Below are 17,986 nucleotides of genomic sequence, written 5' to 3'. Positions count from 1 at the left end.
CTTTTGAGTGCTACAAGCACTAATGATATTACCTCATGCAAGTAGTGATGAAAGGTTATGACGAAACATTTTATAAATGCATGAAGTGTTTAAACATATCTTGATGTTGGATTCATGGAAGTCATTGACAAATGCATTTCTCACGAATTTCACTTTTATAAATTTTTAATGAGAAATAGATTTGATGTAATGCTCTTCTCACTATGAAATCTTATTCGTGAATTTCTCCTTCATGTGATACTCCTCTCCCATGAATTCTTCTCATGAAAATTAAAGGAATTCCAATGGATATCTTAATCCTTGAAAGATGAATTCTCGTGTGTGATAATGAAAGCATATGTGTAATAATTTTTGTGGGGATTTGATTTCATTTAGATATCTCGATCCTTTTTATGAATCCCTTCTCTTTATCAAAATGAAAGTGTGTTTTAACGAAAACTTATTTATCATTTTTGACTTGATTCAAATCATTTCACAAATTTAGTTCTTAATAGAGTTTTTTTTTACCACACTTGCATTATTGAATTGTTCTCCTTTCTGTTGATGACAAAGAGGGAGAAATAATACCAAAATGTGATAAATTGATGATAAATATATGCAATGTATTTCATCATATATACTTAAAATGTTTGTTTGATAAATTTCTTTCATTATGATAAGATATCTATAGCTTAACTTGCTATTTTGTAATTGATATCTTGTAATAGAATGATGAATTGATATCTTTATCATCTTTCATATTTGAAATATCATACTTGAAAATAGATATCATGCCTTCACATCATTTTGATAAATACTTAGCATCGTATTTTGAGAATGATATATCATGATAGGAATCATGATATGCATGTTGATAAGTTTAATTAACTTATCTTATCGGTTTATTTCTTGAATTCAAAGGTATTGAATTCAAGAATGTCTTTTCTCAAGTATGATATATAGATAGAGAGAGTTAAGGTTAACTCTGTCATCAATTGATTGTCATCATCAAAAAGGGGGAGATTTTTAAATCTTGGATTTTGATGATGAAGTCAATTGTAAATTGTTTGATCTAATCTATATGTTGAGAAAAGTGTGTAGGATTAACTACGATAGCAGTAAGACATAAAATAGGGTTTGTGCCGGAGTTAAGATCGAGATCTCATTGGGAGTTCGAGAGTTTGACGGAAGTCCGGACGTTCGTTAAAAGTTCTGTCAGAACCAACCGAGAAGTCCAGGAGCTTACCAAAGAAGCTCGTCGGAACTCACTAAGAAGATCATCGTAAAGTCCAGGATCTTGCTGGGAGTCCGCCGAAACATTGCCGAGAGTTCGTCGGAAGTATGTCGGAAGCTCGTCGAAAGAGCAATTGACCCATCGGAACAAGCAGCACTGTAATCATGTCTTAGTTATTGTAGTTAGGGCGTAAATTAAGTTAGGATTAGAAGTAATCCCACTAACTTAATTAGGGGCCAATTGGGTCCTTAACAGGACTGAATTAGGCCGAATTGAGCACCCGATTCAACCATTGAAAAGGCCGACGGTGGCACCACCTGGAAGGTTGTGCCCCTAGATTTCTCGGCGGTAGAACCGCCCAGACTGGGCGATGGTACCACCGACAGTAATGCTGCCAGCGGTTGTACCACCCTTGTTTAGCGATGGTACCTCCCAGAGTCAGATCAGCGGTAGTAGTACCGCCCAATAATGGCGATGGTACCGCTAGTACCCCGGATTCCGGGGATATGACACTTTGTAGCTCCAATTTTGAAGCCATTGGAGCCTGTAAAAACCTCACCCTTTTTTGCATGAAAGGGCATGAAAGTATTGGCTTAATCTTAAATTATTGAGTCATAAAAGTATTATAAAAGTTAGAGTTCTCCTCCTTCATCTCTTAGCCTTGTAACCATCCAAGAAAGATGAGTGAGACTTGTAAGGGTTGTCTCCTAAACCCGGGAAAAGGACAAAGTACTGTAAAGAGGTGTTCGGTCTTCACCTATTGAAGGAAGGCCTTTAGTGGACGTCAGTGACCTCGTCGGAGGAGGAATCCAAAAGTGGATGTAGGTCACCTTGACCGAACTACTCTAAATTCTGATTTGCTTTTCATTTGTGCAATTTACTTTACTACAAACCTCCTTAATCTTCTCTTGCACTTTTACGAAAGCTTTCAAGTTCAACTTCTCTCCGAAATAGATTCAATCGAAACCATTTTCATCGAAATTGGTTTGAAACGAAATGAACAATTTTCTAAAATCATGAAAGTTTTCTGCTGTACTAATTTTCTAAACGAAATGAACTCTTAGTGCCGCTCTTGATCCTAACACATATAAATTAGTTTAAGTTTCTAAAGGAAACCTAAATCACTCAATGATAGGTAGATCTATTTATGAGGAACCCAAGGTTAAATGGGTACCTAAAAGAAAACCCCCCTTTCTTGTAGATATGTCTACAATCATAAGCTAGGAGCAAGAGATGGTACCTTGATAGTGGATGCTCAAGCCACATGACTGGAGATCCAACACACTTTTCTAAGCTCACTGGCCAAGATAAAGGATTTATCACCTTCAAAACAACAACAAAAGAAAAAATATTAGAAAAGAAAATATAGGTAATAAATTAAACATTTTGAATAAAAATATTTTATTAGTAGATGATTTAAAGCATAACTTGCTAAGCATTAGTCAATTGTGTGATAAAGGTTACGACATCAAGTTTGAATCTAATGCTTCATTATAGAAATACCAAAAATAAATAGATCTTTGATTGCCTTAAGGACCAACAATGTCTATACTATGGATCTTGATGAGTTTTGTAATGAAACTTGCTTTTCGATTTTAAATAATGATGCATAGCTTTGGCACAGAAGATTACGCTATGCAAGCATGAAACTAATTTCACAAATTACAACTAAAAAACTTATAAGAGGTATGCCTAAAATTAAATTTGTCAAAGACAAAGTTTGTGATGCATGCCAACTAGGAAAACAAATAAAAAATAGTTTTAAATCAAAGAATCAAATAAGCACCTCTAGACCACTACAATTGATCCATATGGATTTATTTGGACGAACTGATACAACAAGCCTAGGAGGTAGTAAATATACCTTTGTAATTGTTAATGATTTTAGTAGATAAACTTGAACATACTTAGCTCACAAAAGTGATTATTTTAAATGTTTCTCGAAATTATGTAAACTTATTGAAAATAAAAAGGGTTTTATGATTTCATTTATTCGTAGTGATCATGGTGGTGAATTTTAAAATTATGATTTTAAAAATTTTTGTGAGTTAAATGGGTACAACCATAATTTCTATACTCCAAGAAATCCATAACAAAATAGAGCAGTTGAAAGAAAAAATAGAAGTTTACAAGAAATAACAAGAACCATGTTAAACGATCATAGCTTACCCAAATATTTTTGGGCCAAAGACGTTAACACGACATGCTATGAATTGTAGAATAACAAAAGACCCAATATTTTATATTTTAAAGTTTTTTATTATAAATATTTTATTTAAAATAAAAAAATACCTTAGGAAAATTTGATGTAAAATCCGATGAAGGTATTTTTCTTGGTTATTCATCTATATCTAAATCTTTTCGTATCTTTAATAAAAAAACTTTGGTTATAGAGGAATATATTCATGTTGTTTTTAATGAGCTTCCCAACTTAAGAAAAATAATTTTGATGATAATTTTGATTTTGATACTTTAAAATTGAATGAACACTCTCCTCCTCCAAGCAACTTGGATGTATCTTCTTCCAAAGAATCCTTACCTAAGGATTGGAAGTATATAGATACTCATACTAAGGAGCTAATCATTGGAGACATATCAAAAGGTATTCAAATTCGTTCTTCTTTTAAAAAATTTTATGCGAATACTGGATTTTTATCTGAAATTGAACCTAAATACATTGACAAAGCCCTAAAAGATGATTCATGGGTCTTTGCAATGCACGAGGAATTAAATCAATTTAAGAGAAATGAGGTATGGAAGCTTGTTCCTAGACCTAGTGACCATTTGGTAATTGGTACTAAATGGGTCTTTAGAAATAAACAAGATGAACTTGGTATCGTGGTTAAAAATAAGACTAGACTAGTGACCAAATGTTTCAACCAAGAAGAAGGTATCGTTTATGAAGAAACCTTCGCTCCTGTGGCTAGACTTGAAGCCATAAGGATTCTCCTTGCCTATGCTAGTCGTAATAATTTTAAGTTATTTCAAATGGATGCTAAAAGTATTTTTCTTAATTGCTTTATTTCCGAAGAAGTATATGTTGAACAATCACTTAGATTTGAAAATATATTTTTTTCGAATCATATGTTTAAGTTGTCTAAGAGACTCTCTATGGATTAAAACAAGGCCCTAGGACTTGGCATGAGAGGCTTAGTTCTTTCCTTATTCAAAATAATTTTATGAAAGGCAAGGTCAATACTACATTGTTTATTAAATATTTTCAAAATAATTTTTTTATTATCCAAATTTATATTGATGATATCATTTTTGGTTCTTCAAATGAATATTTGTGTGAATCATTTGCCAAAAGTATGAGTCAAGAGTTTGAAATAAGTTTAATGGGCAAATTAACTTTTTTTCTTAGGATTGTAAATTAAAAAATTAAGTGATAGAATTTTTATTAGTCAGACTAAGGATGCTTTAGATTTATTGAAACGATTTAATATAGATAGTGCTAAAGCTATTAATACACTAATGAGTACTTCTACAAAATTAGATATAGACATTAATAGAGAATATTTTGATCAAAAGACTTATAAAGGTATGATAGGTAGTTTATTATACCTCATGGCAACTAGACCTTATATTATGTTTAGTGTTGGACTATGTGCTAGATTTCAATCTAATTCCAAGCAATCTCACTTAAAAGTTATTAAAAGGATTTTTTAGATACCTAAAAGGAACTCTTAATTTAGGATTATGGTATCTAAAAACTAAAAAATATTGAATTGATTGCTTATGTCGATATTGATTTTGCTAGTTGTCAAATAGATAGAAAAAACATATCCGGAATATGTCAACTCTTAGGTCATCCACTTATCTTTTGATCTTCTAAGAAACAAAACTTGGTTGCATTATCTACAATCGAAGATGAGTATATAGCAGTAGGTGCATATTGTGCACAAATTATATGGATGAAAAACATATTAGAAGATTATAGAATTCACATGAAAAACATACATATAAAATGTGATAACTCTAGTGTGATATTTTAATAAAAATTCCAATTCAACACTCTAAAACTAAATATATTGACATTAGACATCATTTTATTAGAGATCATGTTAATAATCATAATATATCTTTAGAATTTATTGATACAAAATATCAATTAGCTGATATTTTTATAAAATCTTTAAATGAGGAACAATTTAATTTTATTAGAAGAGAATTATGCATGTTAAATCTTCAAAATGTATGAATTCCTTTATATATTTTTTTTTATTTTTTGACTTTTGGAAATTAAGTTTTCTCTTTGTCGAGATCATTTCCTATCACCTTCTTGAAGTGTTATGGATTTTTGCTATACTTGATCTTTTATGTGATAATTATTTCCTATGAATCCTTCTATTTACAAGAAAATAGATTTGATTCATGAATTTTTAGTATGAATCCTTTTATTTACAAGAAAATAGATTTGATTCATGAATTTTTAGTATGCATATTTTGATGAATCCTTTCCCTTTGCAAAAGTAGAAGCTCGATTCAATAAAACTTATTTTTTTATGGATTTGATTTGGTTCAAATCCTTTCATGGATATGGTTCTTGATTTTCCTTGTGATGAATTAATTCCTCCCTTATTCTTCATCTTCTTATTATTATGACAAAAGGAAGAAAAAAACTTGCACATCTCAAGAAGAACAAAAAAATGCTTGCACATCGAAAGCAAAAACCCTAGCTTGCCCATTTCAAGAAGCAAAAGTAGTTATCATTGCAAAGTCTTTGCTTAACTTCTCATTTCATATATTTGCTAGCTTAGATAAATTGGTATAAAACTAAAGTTTTATAATTGATGTAAGGGGAAATAAACTATAACATTGTATTCTTTTCTTCTTTTTGACGATAACAAAGAGGGAGAAAGTATTACTAGCTTACACATTTCAAGGAGAAAACTTACTAGCTTGCATATTTCAAAGAGAAGAAAACTTGCTAGCTTGCATATTCTAAAATGATGTGAAATTTGCTAGCTTGTATGTTTTAAAATGATTCTTCTTTTTTTTTATGACAAAGGCAGAGAAATGATGAATGTTTGGAATCATGCCAAAATGATATTGAATGTGGTATCATGCATGAAGTGATAAATGGTTAAAAAAATACTTTAGCATCATGTATGTTATGTTGAATTTGGTATCATACATGAAGTGATAAATGGTGCTTTAGTATCGTATATGTTATGTCCAAAATAATTGAAAATATGAATGCTTTAGTACCATGAATATCATGCCAAAATGATGTTAATTTTGCTATCATGCATGAAATGATGAATGCTTCAGTATCATATAGGTCATGCCTAAAGCGATGTTGATTTATTATCATTAAGTGATGAAATTGTATATGCTATGCTTTGATGACTTGAAATTATAATGATGTACAATGTATGAAATTTTGATTTTGATCAAAATTATTTCATTTGAATTCAAAGATTATGAATCCTTTTAAATTCAAGTTTACCTTATCTCAATATGACATATAGATAGAGAAACATAAGATTAACTCCGTCATCAATTGATTGTCATCATCAAAAAGGGGGAGATTGTTGAATATCAAATTTTAATGATGAAATCAATTGATAAATTAATGATCTAATCCATATATTAAGATAAGTGATGGAGGACTAACTACGATCATGAGAAAGGCAAAACAATTAAAGAAGAATCGAAGTTGGGCCGGAGTCAATGATCGGGCTTCTAATCCGGGGATACACCGAAGGATCATCGATGCACCGAAAGCTCACCAGAAGTTCACCCGAAGTTCATCGAAAGCTCATTGGAAGCTCGCCAGGAGTTCGCCGAAAGCTCACCGGAGGTTCACCGAGAGTTCGCCGCAAGCTTGCCGAAAGATTGCTAGGAGTTCATCGGAAGTTCACCAAAAGTTCGATTGAACCATTAACGTACAGGACAACTTAAATTACAAGTAGAGTAATTGTTTTAGCCTTAACTATCGTAGTTAGGACTTTAATTTGAGTTACTATTGGGAAAAATCATACTAACTTAATTAGGAGTCAATTGGGCCTTTAACAAGACTGAATTGGGCCGATTGGATGGCCCATTCAGCCACTTGGAGCCACGTTAGGCGGTGGCATAGTCTAGACTAGGCGATGGTACCGTTTGAGGCTCGACCTCCCAGGTGGTTTGGGCGATAGTACCGTCGATAGTTATTGTTGTCAAGCGGTGGTATCACCCTGTCAGGTAGTAGTACTGCTAGAGCCCAGTCTCTGAGGCTCTATCAAGCGATAGTACCGTCTAAACTAAGTGGTGGTATTGTCAGTATCCCGGAAACCCGGAATGAGACACTTTTAGACTCCATTTTTTAAGCTATTGGGGCCTATAGATACCCCACTCTTTCCTGCATGAAAGAGGAATGCAATTGTGAATAAAAGTCTTGTGATATTGGGTTGTGAAAGTGTGCTAAGTGTCTTCCCCCTCTTTCTTTAGCTTTGTGATCAATCTAAGAAATGTGTGAGGTTTATAAGGGTTGTCTCCTAAACTCGTAAAAAGGAGAAAGTGTTGTAAGAGGGTGGTTGATCTTCGCCCATTGAAGAAAGATCGTTAGTGGATGCCGATGGCTTCAACGGGGAGGAATCGAGAGTGGATGTAGGTCACGATGACCGAACCACTATACATCCAACGTAATCTCTTTCTTATTATTTCTATTCTGCTTTTTCTTTATATTGAGACTTGGCTGCTTACTCAACTTCATATCTTCTTAACGTTAAACACATTTCTGACACACTTTTAAATCAAAACAAAATTTTTCGGCTCATAATTTTTACGAAAGCACTAATTCACGCCTTCTTCTTAATGTCAACTAGATCCTAACATACATACATATATATATATATATATATATATATATATATATATATATATATATATATATATATATATATATATATATATGTAATAATATATAGGTTACAATGTAATAATATATATATATATATTATTACATTGTAACCTACAATAATTATGTTCCATCTATGAAATATTGGAGCCTTTCATCTAATCTTTATGAATTAATAAACCTTTTCATAATCCATCAATTTTCCAAACACATAAATTACCAAAAGAGGAAGATTGATGTTGGTTACCGGTCCACTCAATGGCATGTTGGCTACGCATTCCATGCATCAAAGAAAGTCAACAAAACCTAACTATTTACCATCGGTCACTGTTGAAAATACTATACTTAACCAAACTTCTATCAGCCACCCTCACCACATTAATACAGTCATCATTGTCATTCACATCTTGAGCACTCATGCATATCCGTTGGTTGGGTTACTGGAATATTCTCCTGGAGGTCGATGGTTGATGGCACGCCACCCTCGTCCTCTACGTCAACTCCTTCCTCACTCACAGTCAACAACATTGCTATTTTTTTAGCCTCACGGAGCTTTTTGATTAGAATGGTAGGATTTCCAATATTTCCTGTGACAGTCACTTTCCCTTCTTCTACGTCGAGATCGACAGCATTGACCCCTGAAAATTCCTAGCTTAACATCAAGACATACGTATGTATATATATATATATGAATAATCAAGTAATTCACGAGTATAATGTCATACCATCGATCTTATGAAGAACCTTTTTTATTTTCTTTTGGCACCCATCACAACATGTGTGCAGTTTGAGAACACATGTCTATAAATGAAAAATGAGAAGAGAAACCAAGATGAAGAAAACCATGAAACATCATAATTCAAGAAGAAGAAGATCGGATGAATTTACCTTCATTGAACGCGCCTCCTTATCTTCTTGGTTGCATTTTTTGGAGCAACGAAAACGATTCATAAACCTATGAGACCGAAGACAAACATCAAAAGAGAGGATAAGCAACATTCAGAGACCTTTATGGATCTCTTAGCTAAGTTGTTAAAGTAGGAAAATGTTCCGACCCACTAATCCCTAATCAAATTATTTTTATTGATATATATGTAACATTGCCAAGAAACACATTATCTTTTCATATCGTCATTTATTATTTTATTTATCTTATTCACTTCCAACATTCGTATGCACATACACATTTTATCACGAAGCATGATGCGTAATAGAATAGTAAAAATCAAGTGAAACATATACCTCAAATTATCAAACTTGATCTCAATTGATGATTAATCTCTAAAAATGATTAATCTCTAAATTACAATAATCAAAATCGAATAAAAAAAAGAACAAGCTAAGCCTTGGGTCGTCAGGTCACTGGTCAGATCGGTGTATCAACTCATAAACCTACATATTTAATAATAATTTTTAAAATATATATAACATAATTTAAATTTATATGTAACACAAATCTAAAAATAATTAAAAATTAAATAATTTAAATAACTGAACATAAAACATCAGTCGCATAGAATATGATAAAAATAATAACATCAACCAACATCATGAACATAAATCTTAATCCTGATTAAATAACATTTTGATAATATTCAACAAAATAAAAAGTGAATATGCAATTCTAGTACTTAAATAACATGTGATAATATTGAAGATACTCTATGAGGAGACTTAAAAGTGAAATTTATGTTAATAAAATGAAGTACACTAAGAAAAGATGACAATGAGGAACGCGAGCCATGTAGTCAATGATTACAGAGAGAGAGAGAGAGAGAGAGAGAGAGAGAGGTGAAGAGAAAAGATACACATGGGAATTGTCTATAATCAAGTTGAACCAATCTGAATCACCTAAATTCGACTTAAACCAGGTAATTGTATGGTCTGCCGGATAAGGAACTCGCTCGAACCAGATAGACATGGGATCGGGTCAGCCACTGGGGCTGTATGAGACAGGTAATTCTATGGTCTACGTCAATTAGTAGCCTAAAGACCAGAGTTGGACCGGTTCTAAATCGAACCGATTGTTTGAGTTTATTACGAATAATTTTGTCTATCACTATATTATAACACAAATATCATTAAATCATGATATGAAATTTTATACCTGATTGGAATTAACAACAATCAAATTAATTTAATTTTAAAAAGACTGGTATATGATTTTTATTTTTTAAAATATAAAATAAAATTAATTTAATTTTGTTTATGAAATACTAAACTACTACAAAACCAAAAAATAATCTTAATACTCATGCTAAAGATAAAAGTGGGAAACCTACCAATCCATGAAGATTGTAACTGTGGCCTACTCGAAATTGATGATGAAAAGAAAAGAGTATCTACCTAGATTTATACAAGAGATGAGGGAGAGTCTTAATTGATACGATAGGATTTATTCTATACTATTTTTTTATTTTTATTAAGAATTAGATAAATTCTTTCTTATTAGGGCATGTAAAAGGTAGAAAATAAAAAAAATGAATAAAAAGTGTGTTCCATGAAAGACTAGGAAGTGATGTGGTGTGTACAATATATGGTTTTCAAATTATGAAAAAAATTTAGGAGGATTACTTTTTCTCCTTCTTTTCTAAATAAATAATAAACGATAAGATGTATTTTATATCAGGGTATGAAAAGACTAGGAACTAATGTTGTGTGTACCATTTATGGTTTTTTAAATTAAAAAAAAGGGTTACATTTTCTCTTCCCTTATTTTTATGAAAAAATAAATGATGATGAGATGTATTCCATATATTGGTACGAAAGATTATGAAATAATGCAGTTTGTACCATATATATATTTTTTAATTAGGATATCTTTTAGAGGATTTCATTTTTCTCTCCCCTTTTCTAAATAAATAATGTACAATGAGATGCATTCCATATTGGGGCACACAAGATTAGAAAGTAATGAGGTGTGTACCTTTTATAAATTTTCAAATTAAGAGAACATTAAAAGTATTACATTTTCTTGCTCCTTTTGAAATTTAGTTTGAATTGTTTTTGAAGTTACGAGGGACTTTCACTCAAAGGTATCACCTTATCTCTAAGAACATACTCGCACACAAAATTTTCTTTTTTATCCTAAGCTCATAATGTTTTTGTTCGAGAAACCTATAAAAACTCAAGATTGCGAATTTTTCTTTTTAGAGTTTCTCTCTTTCGTCTTTTATCGAGGTATCGCTTAGACAATATATTATGCATCTCTCTGAATTAACTTTGACGGACGAAGCTTCTATTCTCCAATGGCATCCTAATAAGATAGTTATCGATATGTTCTTCGGTAAAGAGCTTCATGGTCATTTGAATATTGGAATGATAATTATCGTAAGCAAATTCAATTATATGTAAATGTCCATTTAACCGTCACCTAAATCCATCTATTTGGGGTAGAATGTTGTACTAGATCTCAGTCATAAATCTTGGATCCCAATCAAATATGAAGTCGAGTGACATGAGAATACCAATTTAAGCACTTGATAGTGATCTTTTATACAAGAAGAGACCAATCGAGGATGTTGAAACAAACAAAAGTTTAGATCGAGTCATTTTAATATTAGATGATCTATTGATCTTCTTTTATCGATTCGAGTTGAATAAAACTGATTGTGTTGGAATGTTAAACTAAATATTAGATAGAATTAGCGTTTTGATTAGGTAAGAGAAACATTTCATTTAAGCTCTTTTCGATTCTCACTTTGAATCTCTCGTTAACTTAAATGATTTTTTGCAAGACATACCCCTATTACTAATTTTACATATGACTTTTTGAGTTGTGAGATATTTGCCTTGAGATAGCCACCTTGAAGGAACATCAAAATCGGATGTTCAATTCTAATATATTTATATGTTTGTGTATATAATTTTGTAACGTTTGATATCAAGGGATGTGACATAGGTCGGACGAAATATGAGAGATGAATAATGATGAATAAAATTATGATTATTAAGGTACCTTACATTTCTTCTCTATGAATTAATTATATTTTTAGAAAAACATATATATTAAATCAAAAGAGTCATCCTATAAGACATTATAAGGTGATGTAGGATACAATTTCATAGTTTGCAACTATAAAATGGATTTACATTGTAGGAGAAGAACATCTTTAACTATATCATCATTTGTAATAGCATGTTATGTTGAATGAGCTAAATGGATCAATGAAAATAAAAACAAGTAATATTTCGATTATTTGGTGTCAAGAACATGCAATCCTTCCATCATTGAGAATATCCATAGTGACATCAATAACTTTCTAACAAAATCATGTCAAATGTTCCACCAACATTAACATAAATAATTCATATCTACATATAATATAAAAATACCTCCTCACATTATCGAGCACTTGTTGGGGTTGTCGTCGGTGAACAAAGTCCAAAATGGCTCGCCGACGAGGTGAGGCAGCAGCATGTATGCTTCGATGTTACCGACTTCACCGTCGATCATCATCGGCTGCTGCATTGGAGCTTGCCGGTTCTGTGCTTCAACTCCCCCTCCCTCACCGCCACCTTCTTTCTTCTCTTCACTCGCGTCTCCTTCCTTGTTCTTCTTCTTGTTATTCTTCTTCTTGTTCTTGTTCTTCGGGTCATTGGATTCCTCTCCATCTTCACCACCACCACCCTCCTTTATGGACTCGGCATTCTCCTTCGAAACCAACAACTCTGCAATTTTCCGAGCCTTACGAATCTTTTTTATTAGAATGGCAGGATCCGCAGTCCCAACAACAGTCACCTTCCTCTCTTTTACATCGATATCGATTGTATTGACTCCTGAGAATTCCCCAACTAAACATCAAAATGTACATACATACCGAGTGAAAGATCAAACAATTCCAAAGTAGAATGACATACCATCGATCTTCTGCAGCACCTTCTTTATTTTCTTCTGGCACGCAACACAACATGTGTTCACTTTTAGAACATACGTCTACAAGTGGAGAGTGGAGAAGGAGAAACCCAAGTTATTATTAGCTCAAACAAACGAAGAAGAAGAAGAAGACGACGACGACGACGATTAGGTAAATTTACCTTGACATCCTTGTCATTTTTGTTGCTCGTCTTTTCCTGTTGTCTGTATCCTTTCAAGCAAAAACAACAGCACCTTGAAAACTCGACAAGTATCAGAGAGAGGATATGCAACAAGTAAAGGCTTAAACAACATTCTTCACTCTCATAAGAAAGAATTTACTTGACGAGATGGATTCTTTATTCACCCAACAAATGAAGAAGAGAACTCATATTACATTTTTCAATCATTCATGGGGTCATGTTCTTTAGGCAAAGTAGTAAGAATATCTCATCCGGTCATCCCTTCTAATCCTCGATAGAGAAACTAATATCTTCTCGTATTATCATTCGTCATTTTATTTATTATATCTACTTTATAAGCAATTTCATTGCATCCGATGTCCAATATTCATTATATTTTATGCATATGAGTTTTGGTATGAAGCACGATAGATGCTAGATGATATGGCATACACATAGTGAAAAATCATGCCAAACATATGCCACATAATATCAAGCTTGATCTAAATTTCATGTTAGATCCATTGAGCCAATAGATAGAGGGACATCGAGCCCTTGGTCTAAACCTGAGGTAATTTTGGGTCACGGTCAAGTCATCTATTCAGCATTGGGTATATTCTACTTCACCCAACATCAATGCTATGCCTTAGCCATATCAGGTCCAACCAAAGTTGGGTTGGATCTAACTCGAGTTGGCTTTGTATGGGTATGCACCGAATCTAATCATTCCCCCCATTTTTCTTCTAAATATCATAACGTAAATTAAACTTTTCAATTTTCTTAAAAAAATAAATAATTATTATGCCAAATAATTGTTCTATTATCATATGACGACGACATGTTCATCATGATATCTAGTTCCATAACTATCAGATCGTGATATGAAATTTCTATAACAATTAATTAGAAATAAAAATAAGAATAACCAAATCTACAATATAAAAGAGACATGTATCATTTTTATATTTGAAATCCAAAATTAATGAATATCAATTTTTTTTAATAGAATACTAAGCAACTACAAAATGGAATGATGATTTCAATACTTAAACTGAGGTTGGAAGTGGAAAACCTACCATCCCATAAAAGCGATGACTCCCACTGGCTCGTCTTTGGAAGTTGATTCCTTCCGACACGAATGATCGATAAGATGAAAAGAAAAAGGTGTTTATCCAGATTTATAAAGAGGAGGAGGGAGAATCTAAATTGATGTAGTAGGATTTGTTTTATATTAATTTGTTGTTTTAATTTAAAAAAGGCTAATTTATTCTTCATCAAGGTATTTAAAAGGTAAGAAATAAATAACGAGAGATATGTTTCATATTAGAGTATGAAAATTTTGAAAGTAATGAGGTGTAAACGATTTAGGGTTTTTAAATTAAAAAAATAAATAAATAGCACTAATTATTTTCCTATTTTTAAGATTTGGTCATCAAATTCGATTTACCTTTGTGATAGAGATGTGGATGCTTCCCCCGTTCCGATTGCTAATAACATTAAGAGGGGGGGCTGAATTAGTGTACGTGCAATTTGAAACTTGTAAACAAAAAATTTAAAAATAACACACACAAGTGATAAGAAAGAGAGGGGTTTGGGTCCATTACTTACGTCTATTTTGATTACTCTTCTCTTACGATCATCATCTTTCATTAATGATTTTTTTAATAAGTAAAGATCAAAACACTTATGTCTTCGGTGTTTCCATGTCATAAGGACAATCTTTACATTTCTTCTTCACTCTCTTTTTAAACTATCAACTCTACTAAAATATAAGAAAATTACGACGAGATTAAAAACTCGGAGGACACAACCAATAAAGATTAGAATTTCTCATACTTTTTTACATGCAGAATGCTCATGATTTCTTGGGTGATCAATAAATACTTCAACTCACCCAATAGTCGATTGTGGAGTACTATGGCTTAATCCTAGCTCGATCTAGTTCTAATAAATTTTTAAGATCATATTTCATGTACACTTCTTTTAGGTCTTTAGATGAGTTGAAAAATGTTTCTTAAATATCTTTATGCTTACTAAAACTAAAAATATTCATCATCAAATCAGACAATATCCCCAAATGATCTTGTTTTCTTTGTTAGATTGCCACATGAAAAACATCATAACTTTTAAGAAGCTAAGATCCCCAACATTGAATTTTAGGTCTCTTCTTGTTGGATCAATATATTCTTTTCTATTAGTTCTGTCTTCTAAAAAATTGATTGTAGATTCTTGAGATAATACTTGCATCTCTTTCGATTAACTATGGTTCAAGAACCTTCCATTCTTTAATGTCATCCTAATAAACTAAGCTTCTTTCTCCAATGTCAACCTAATAAACAAATACTTTCTCCAATAAAATAAAAAAAGGAGATATTTGAATATTGAAATGATGACTATTGATGCAATGCAAATTTAATTAAAGGTGGATGTCTATCCCAATTACAACTAAATCCAAAGCGCACATACTTATTTAATCATTTGATTTAGAGTGTTGACCTCATGATAAAAATACTTATGATCAATTCTCTATCTCTTAGGATAAGACTATGCATTGATAGAATCAATTAATGACATCATTAATTTAGAAACAAAGAGCTACAAATACTTCCAAGTTATAAGTGCTTTAACTCTATTTATGAGAAGCCTTCGTCACTATCACCTCGGCCTCTATTCAGCTTCTTCTTATCTCTGTGAATATAATTAACTGCAGGCCACAAGTACAAAAAACCAAAACTCGGAGGCAGGCAAATGATTAGGGTAGCTTCTTCTTCTTCTTCTTCTCATTGTTACGCCCATCATCCACCTTCAACATTGGTTCTCTAAAGACCCATCTCCAAGAAAAGTAAGAACACAGCAGTAATGTTCTTCATCTAATATGCATGCATCTACGTAGTCTTTTGACGTCGTGTTATATATATGAAAAAGGAGAAATCAGCGATACAATAAGATGTAGTAATATTATAATTAGAATATCTATAGTCAAATCAAACGAATTCAGACTTTAATTTATATATTCTAATAAAATCTTTACCTCATCTAAGTATTAATATAAATATTCTACATCTCAAGCAAAACTAAAATATATTTAAAGAAGATGACGAAAATAAAATAAACCAAATTCTTAGGAAGTAGAAACGGAGGGGGTAGTGGTGCAACCAAGCTCACATAACTGAGCAGCTGTTGGGGTTCTCGTCGCTGAACATGTTGGAGTACGACTCTTCGCGGGGCGACGGCGGCACGTACCCCGTATGTCCGTAAGCATATCCAACGCTGTCTTGACCGTTCATCATCGTCATCATCCTCTGCTGCTGCTGGTGATGATGATGATATGGGTTGCCACCGGCCGTCATCTCCGGCGACATCACACCGCCGTGGGTGAGCACCACGGGTGATGACACGCCACCCTTGTTCTGTACTTGAACTCCTCCTCCATCACCACCACCACCTTTCTTCTTCTTCTTCTTCACATCACCGGACACTTCCTTGGGAAGGATGTCGAACTTGACTGCTTCCTTCTCCTTGTTGAAAGGAAGTTTCAGATCCTTGAGACGTGGAAACTTGAGATTTTTGAACCACTTGCGTCCTTCTCCAGCACTACCACCACCCTTTTGGGACTTCACATTTTGGTTGTTCTTCTGCTGGTTTCCACTCTTTGGATGCAACAACTCTGCGATTTTCCCAGCCTTGCGAAGCTTTGTAATTAGAACGGCAGGAGCTACATTCCCGGTGACACTCACCTTCCCTCCTTCTGCATCGAGATGGATTCCCTCGACCCCTGCGAATTCCCCAACTAAGCATCAAAACCTGCGTAGGTACCCAGCGAAGGATGAAGCAATTCACAAGTAGAGAGTCATACCATCGATCTTATGCAGCACCTTATTTATTTTCTTCTGGCACCCGACACAGCATGTGTTCACCTTCAGAACACATGTCTGCAAGTGGAAAAACAGAAACCTAGCCATCACATGCTCAAACAGAAGAAGAAGAAGAAGAAGAAGAAGGGTAAATTTACCTGCACTTTAAGAGTCTTGCTGCCTTCTTTGTCGCTCATCTTCTCCGGCAGTTTAGAGACCTGAGAGACGAGGACAAACATCAGAGAGAAGATAAGCAGCATGCAGAACTCTCTCTCTCTCTCTCTCTCTCTCTCTCTCTCTCTCTCTCTCTCTCTCTCTCTCTCTCTCTCTCTCTCTCTCTCTTTCAACAGCAAAGCCCAGACTAGTAGAGTGGTCAGATCACACATGGCGAGAAAACATCAACTCCAACAAACAATGACAAGTAATTAATCCACTGGTAATCTAAACCCTAAATCCTTGTACTGTGACACTGATGATGCATGAAGGTGAAACTACAGCTATCCATGTAATCATCATAATAACTCATTGGATTAGGAATCATCATAGCCTTCTACTATGAACTAATAAGGTAAAGCTGCAAGTATGCTTATAGCTATTCTTGGTTATATTACTTTTTCGACTATGGAAGTCAATCCTTGAGTCGACTTAATCATTCGTCTATTATTATCTTTTTCTTCCTCTATTCTCACAAAAATTAAAAAGAAAAAAAGCTTCTTTGCTATGAAATTTGATATCAGAGTTCATCCAACATCCAAGATTCAACCTTGTTGCCTCCTTCACATCCATATAGAAAAAAGAAGAAACAGTTCTAGACTTTGAATCATACCTCTTCTCTGATGTGATGATGTTCTCTCTTTCTCCGTCCTATGCTCCGTTCTTCCTCGAGTAATGATACAAGGGCGTCTATATCTGCAATTTCTATCCTTAAAAGGAAGCTTAATCATTGATCCAAGTTTAGGTAACATGTGATTTTGAATCGGAGATTGAAACTTGACTTCGATTTGGTATATGTTTCACGTAATTTATGGCTCGGATTGA

The 17,986-nt window shown here is 33.2% G+C and overlaps 1 protein-coding gene across 1 annotated transcript; it reads right to left on the bottom strand.

The window, feature by feature from the left end:
* Positions 1–12,396: 12,396 nt before the first annotated feature.
* Positions 12,397–17,208, bottom strand: LOC135652995 (heavy metal-associated isoprenylated plant protein 32-like). Its single transcript, XM_065174403.1, has 6 exons — positions 17,107–17,208; positions 16,951–17,026; positions 16,260–16,869; positions 13,095–13,137; positions 12,918–12,951; positions 12,397–12,836 (listed from the first exon to the last, which is right to left on the bottom strand). Exons 1-6 carry the CDS (start codon positions 17,206–17,208, stop codon positions 12,397–12,399), a joined length of 1,305 nt encoding a protein of 434 aa, XP_065030475.1.
* Positions 17,209–17,986: the final 778 nt, after the last annotated feature.

This window comes from Musa acuminata, chromosome BXJ3-11 (genome assembly GCF_036884655.1).
Source record: "Musa acuminata AAA Group cultivar baxijiao chromosome BXJ3-11, Cavendish_Baxijiao_AAA, whole genome shotgun sequence".
Classification (NCBI taxonomy): Eukaryota; Viridiplantae; Streptophyta; class Magnoliopsida; order Zingiberales; family Musaceae; genus Musa; species Musa acuminata.
This window is presented reverse-complemented; position numbering and strand designations above follow the sequence as displayed.

Coding starts and splice junctions, on each gene's coding strand:
- LOC135652995 (XM_065174403.1), bottom strand. CDS start 17,208: ATGCTGCTTATCTTCTCTCTGATGTTTGTCCTCGTCTCTCAGGTCTCT. Junction 17,027..17,106: donor GCAAGACTCTTAAAGTGCAG/GTAAATTTACCC, acceptor TTCCACTTGCAG/ACATGTGTTCTGAAGGTGAA. Junction 12,837..12,917: donor GGTGCTGCAGAAGATCGATG/GTATGTCATTCT, acceptor GGGAATTCTCAG/GAGTCAATACAATCGATATC.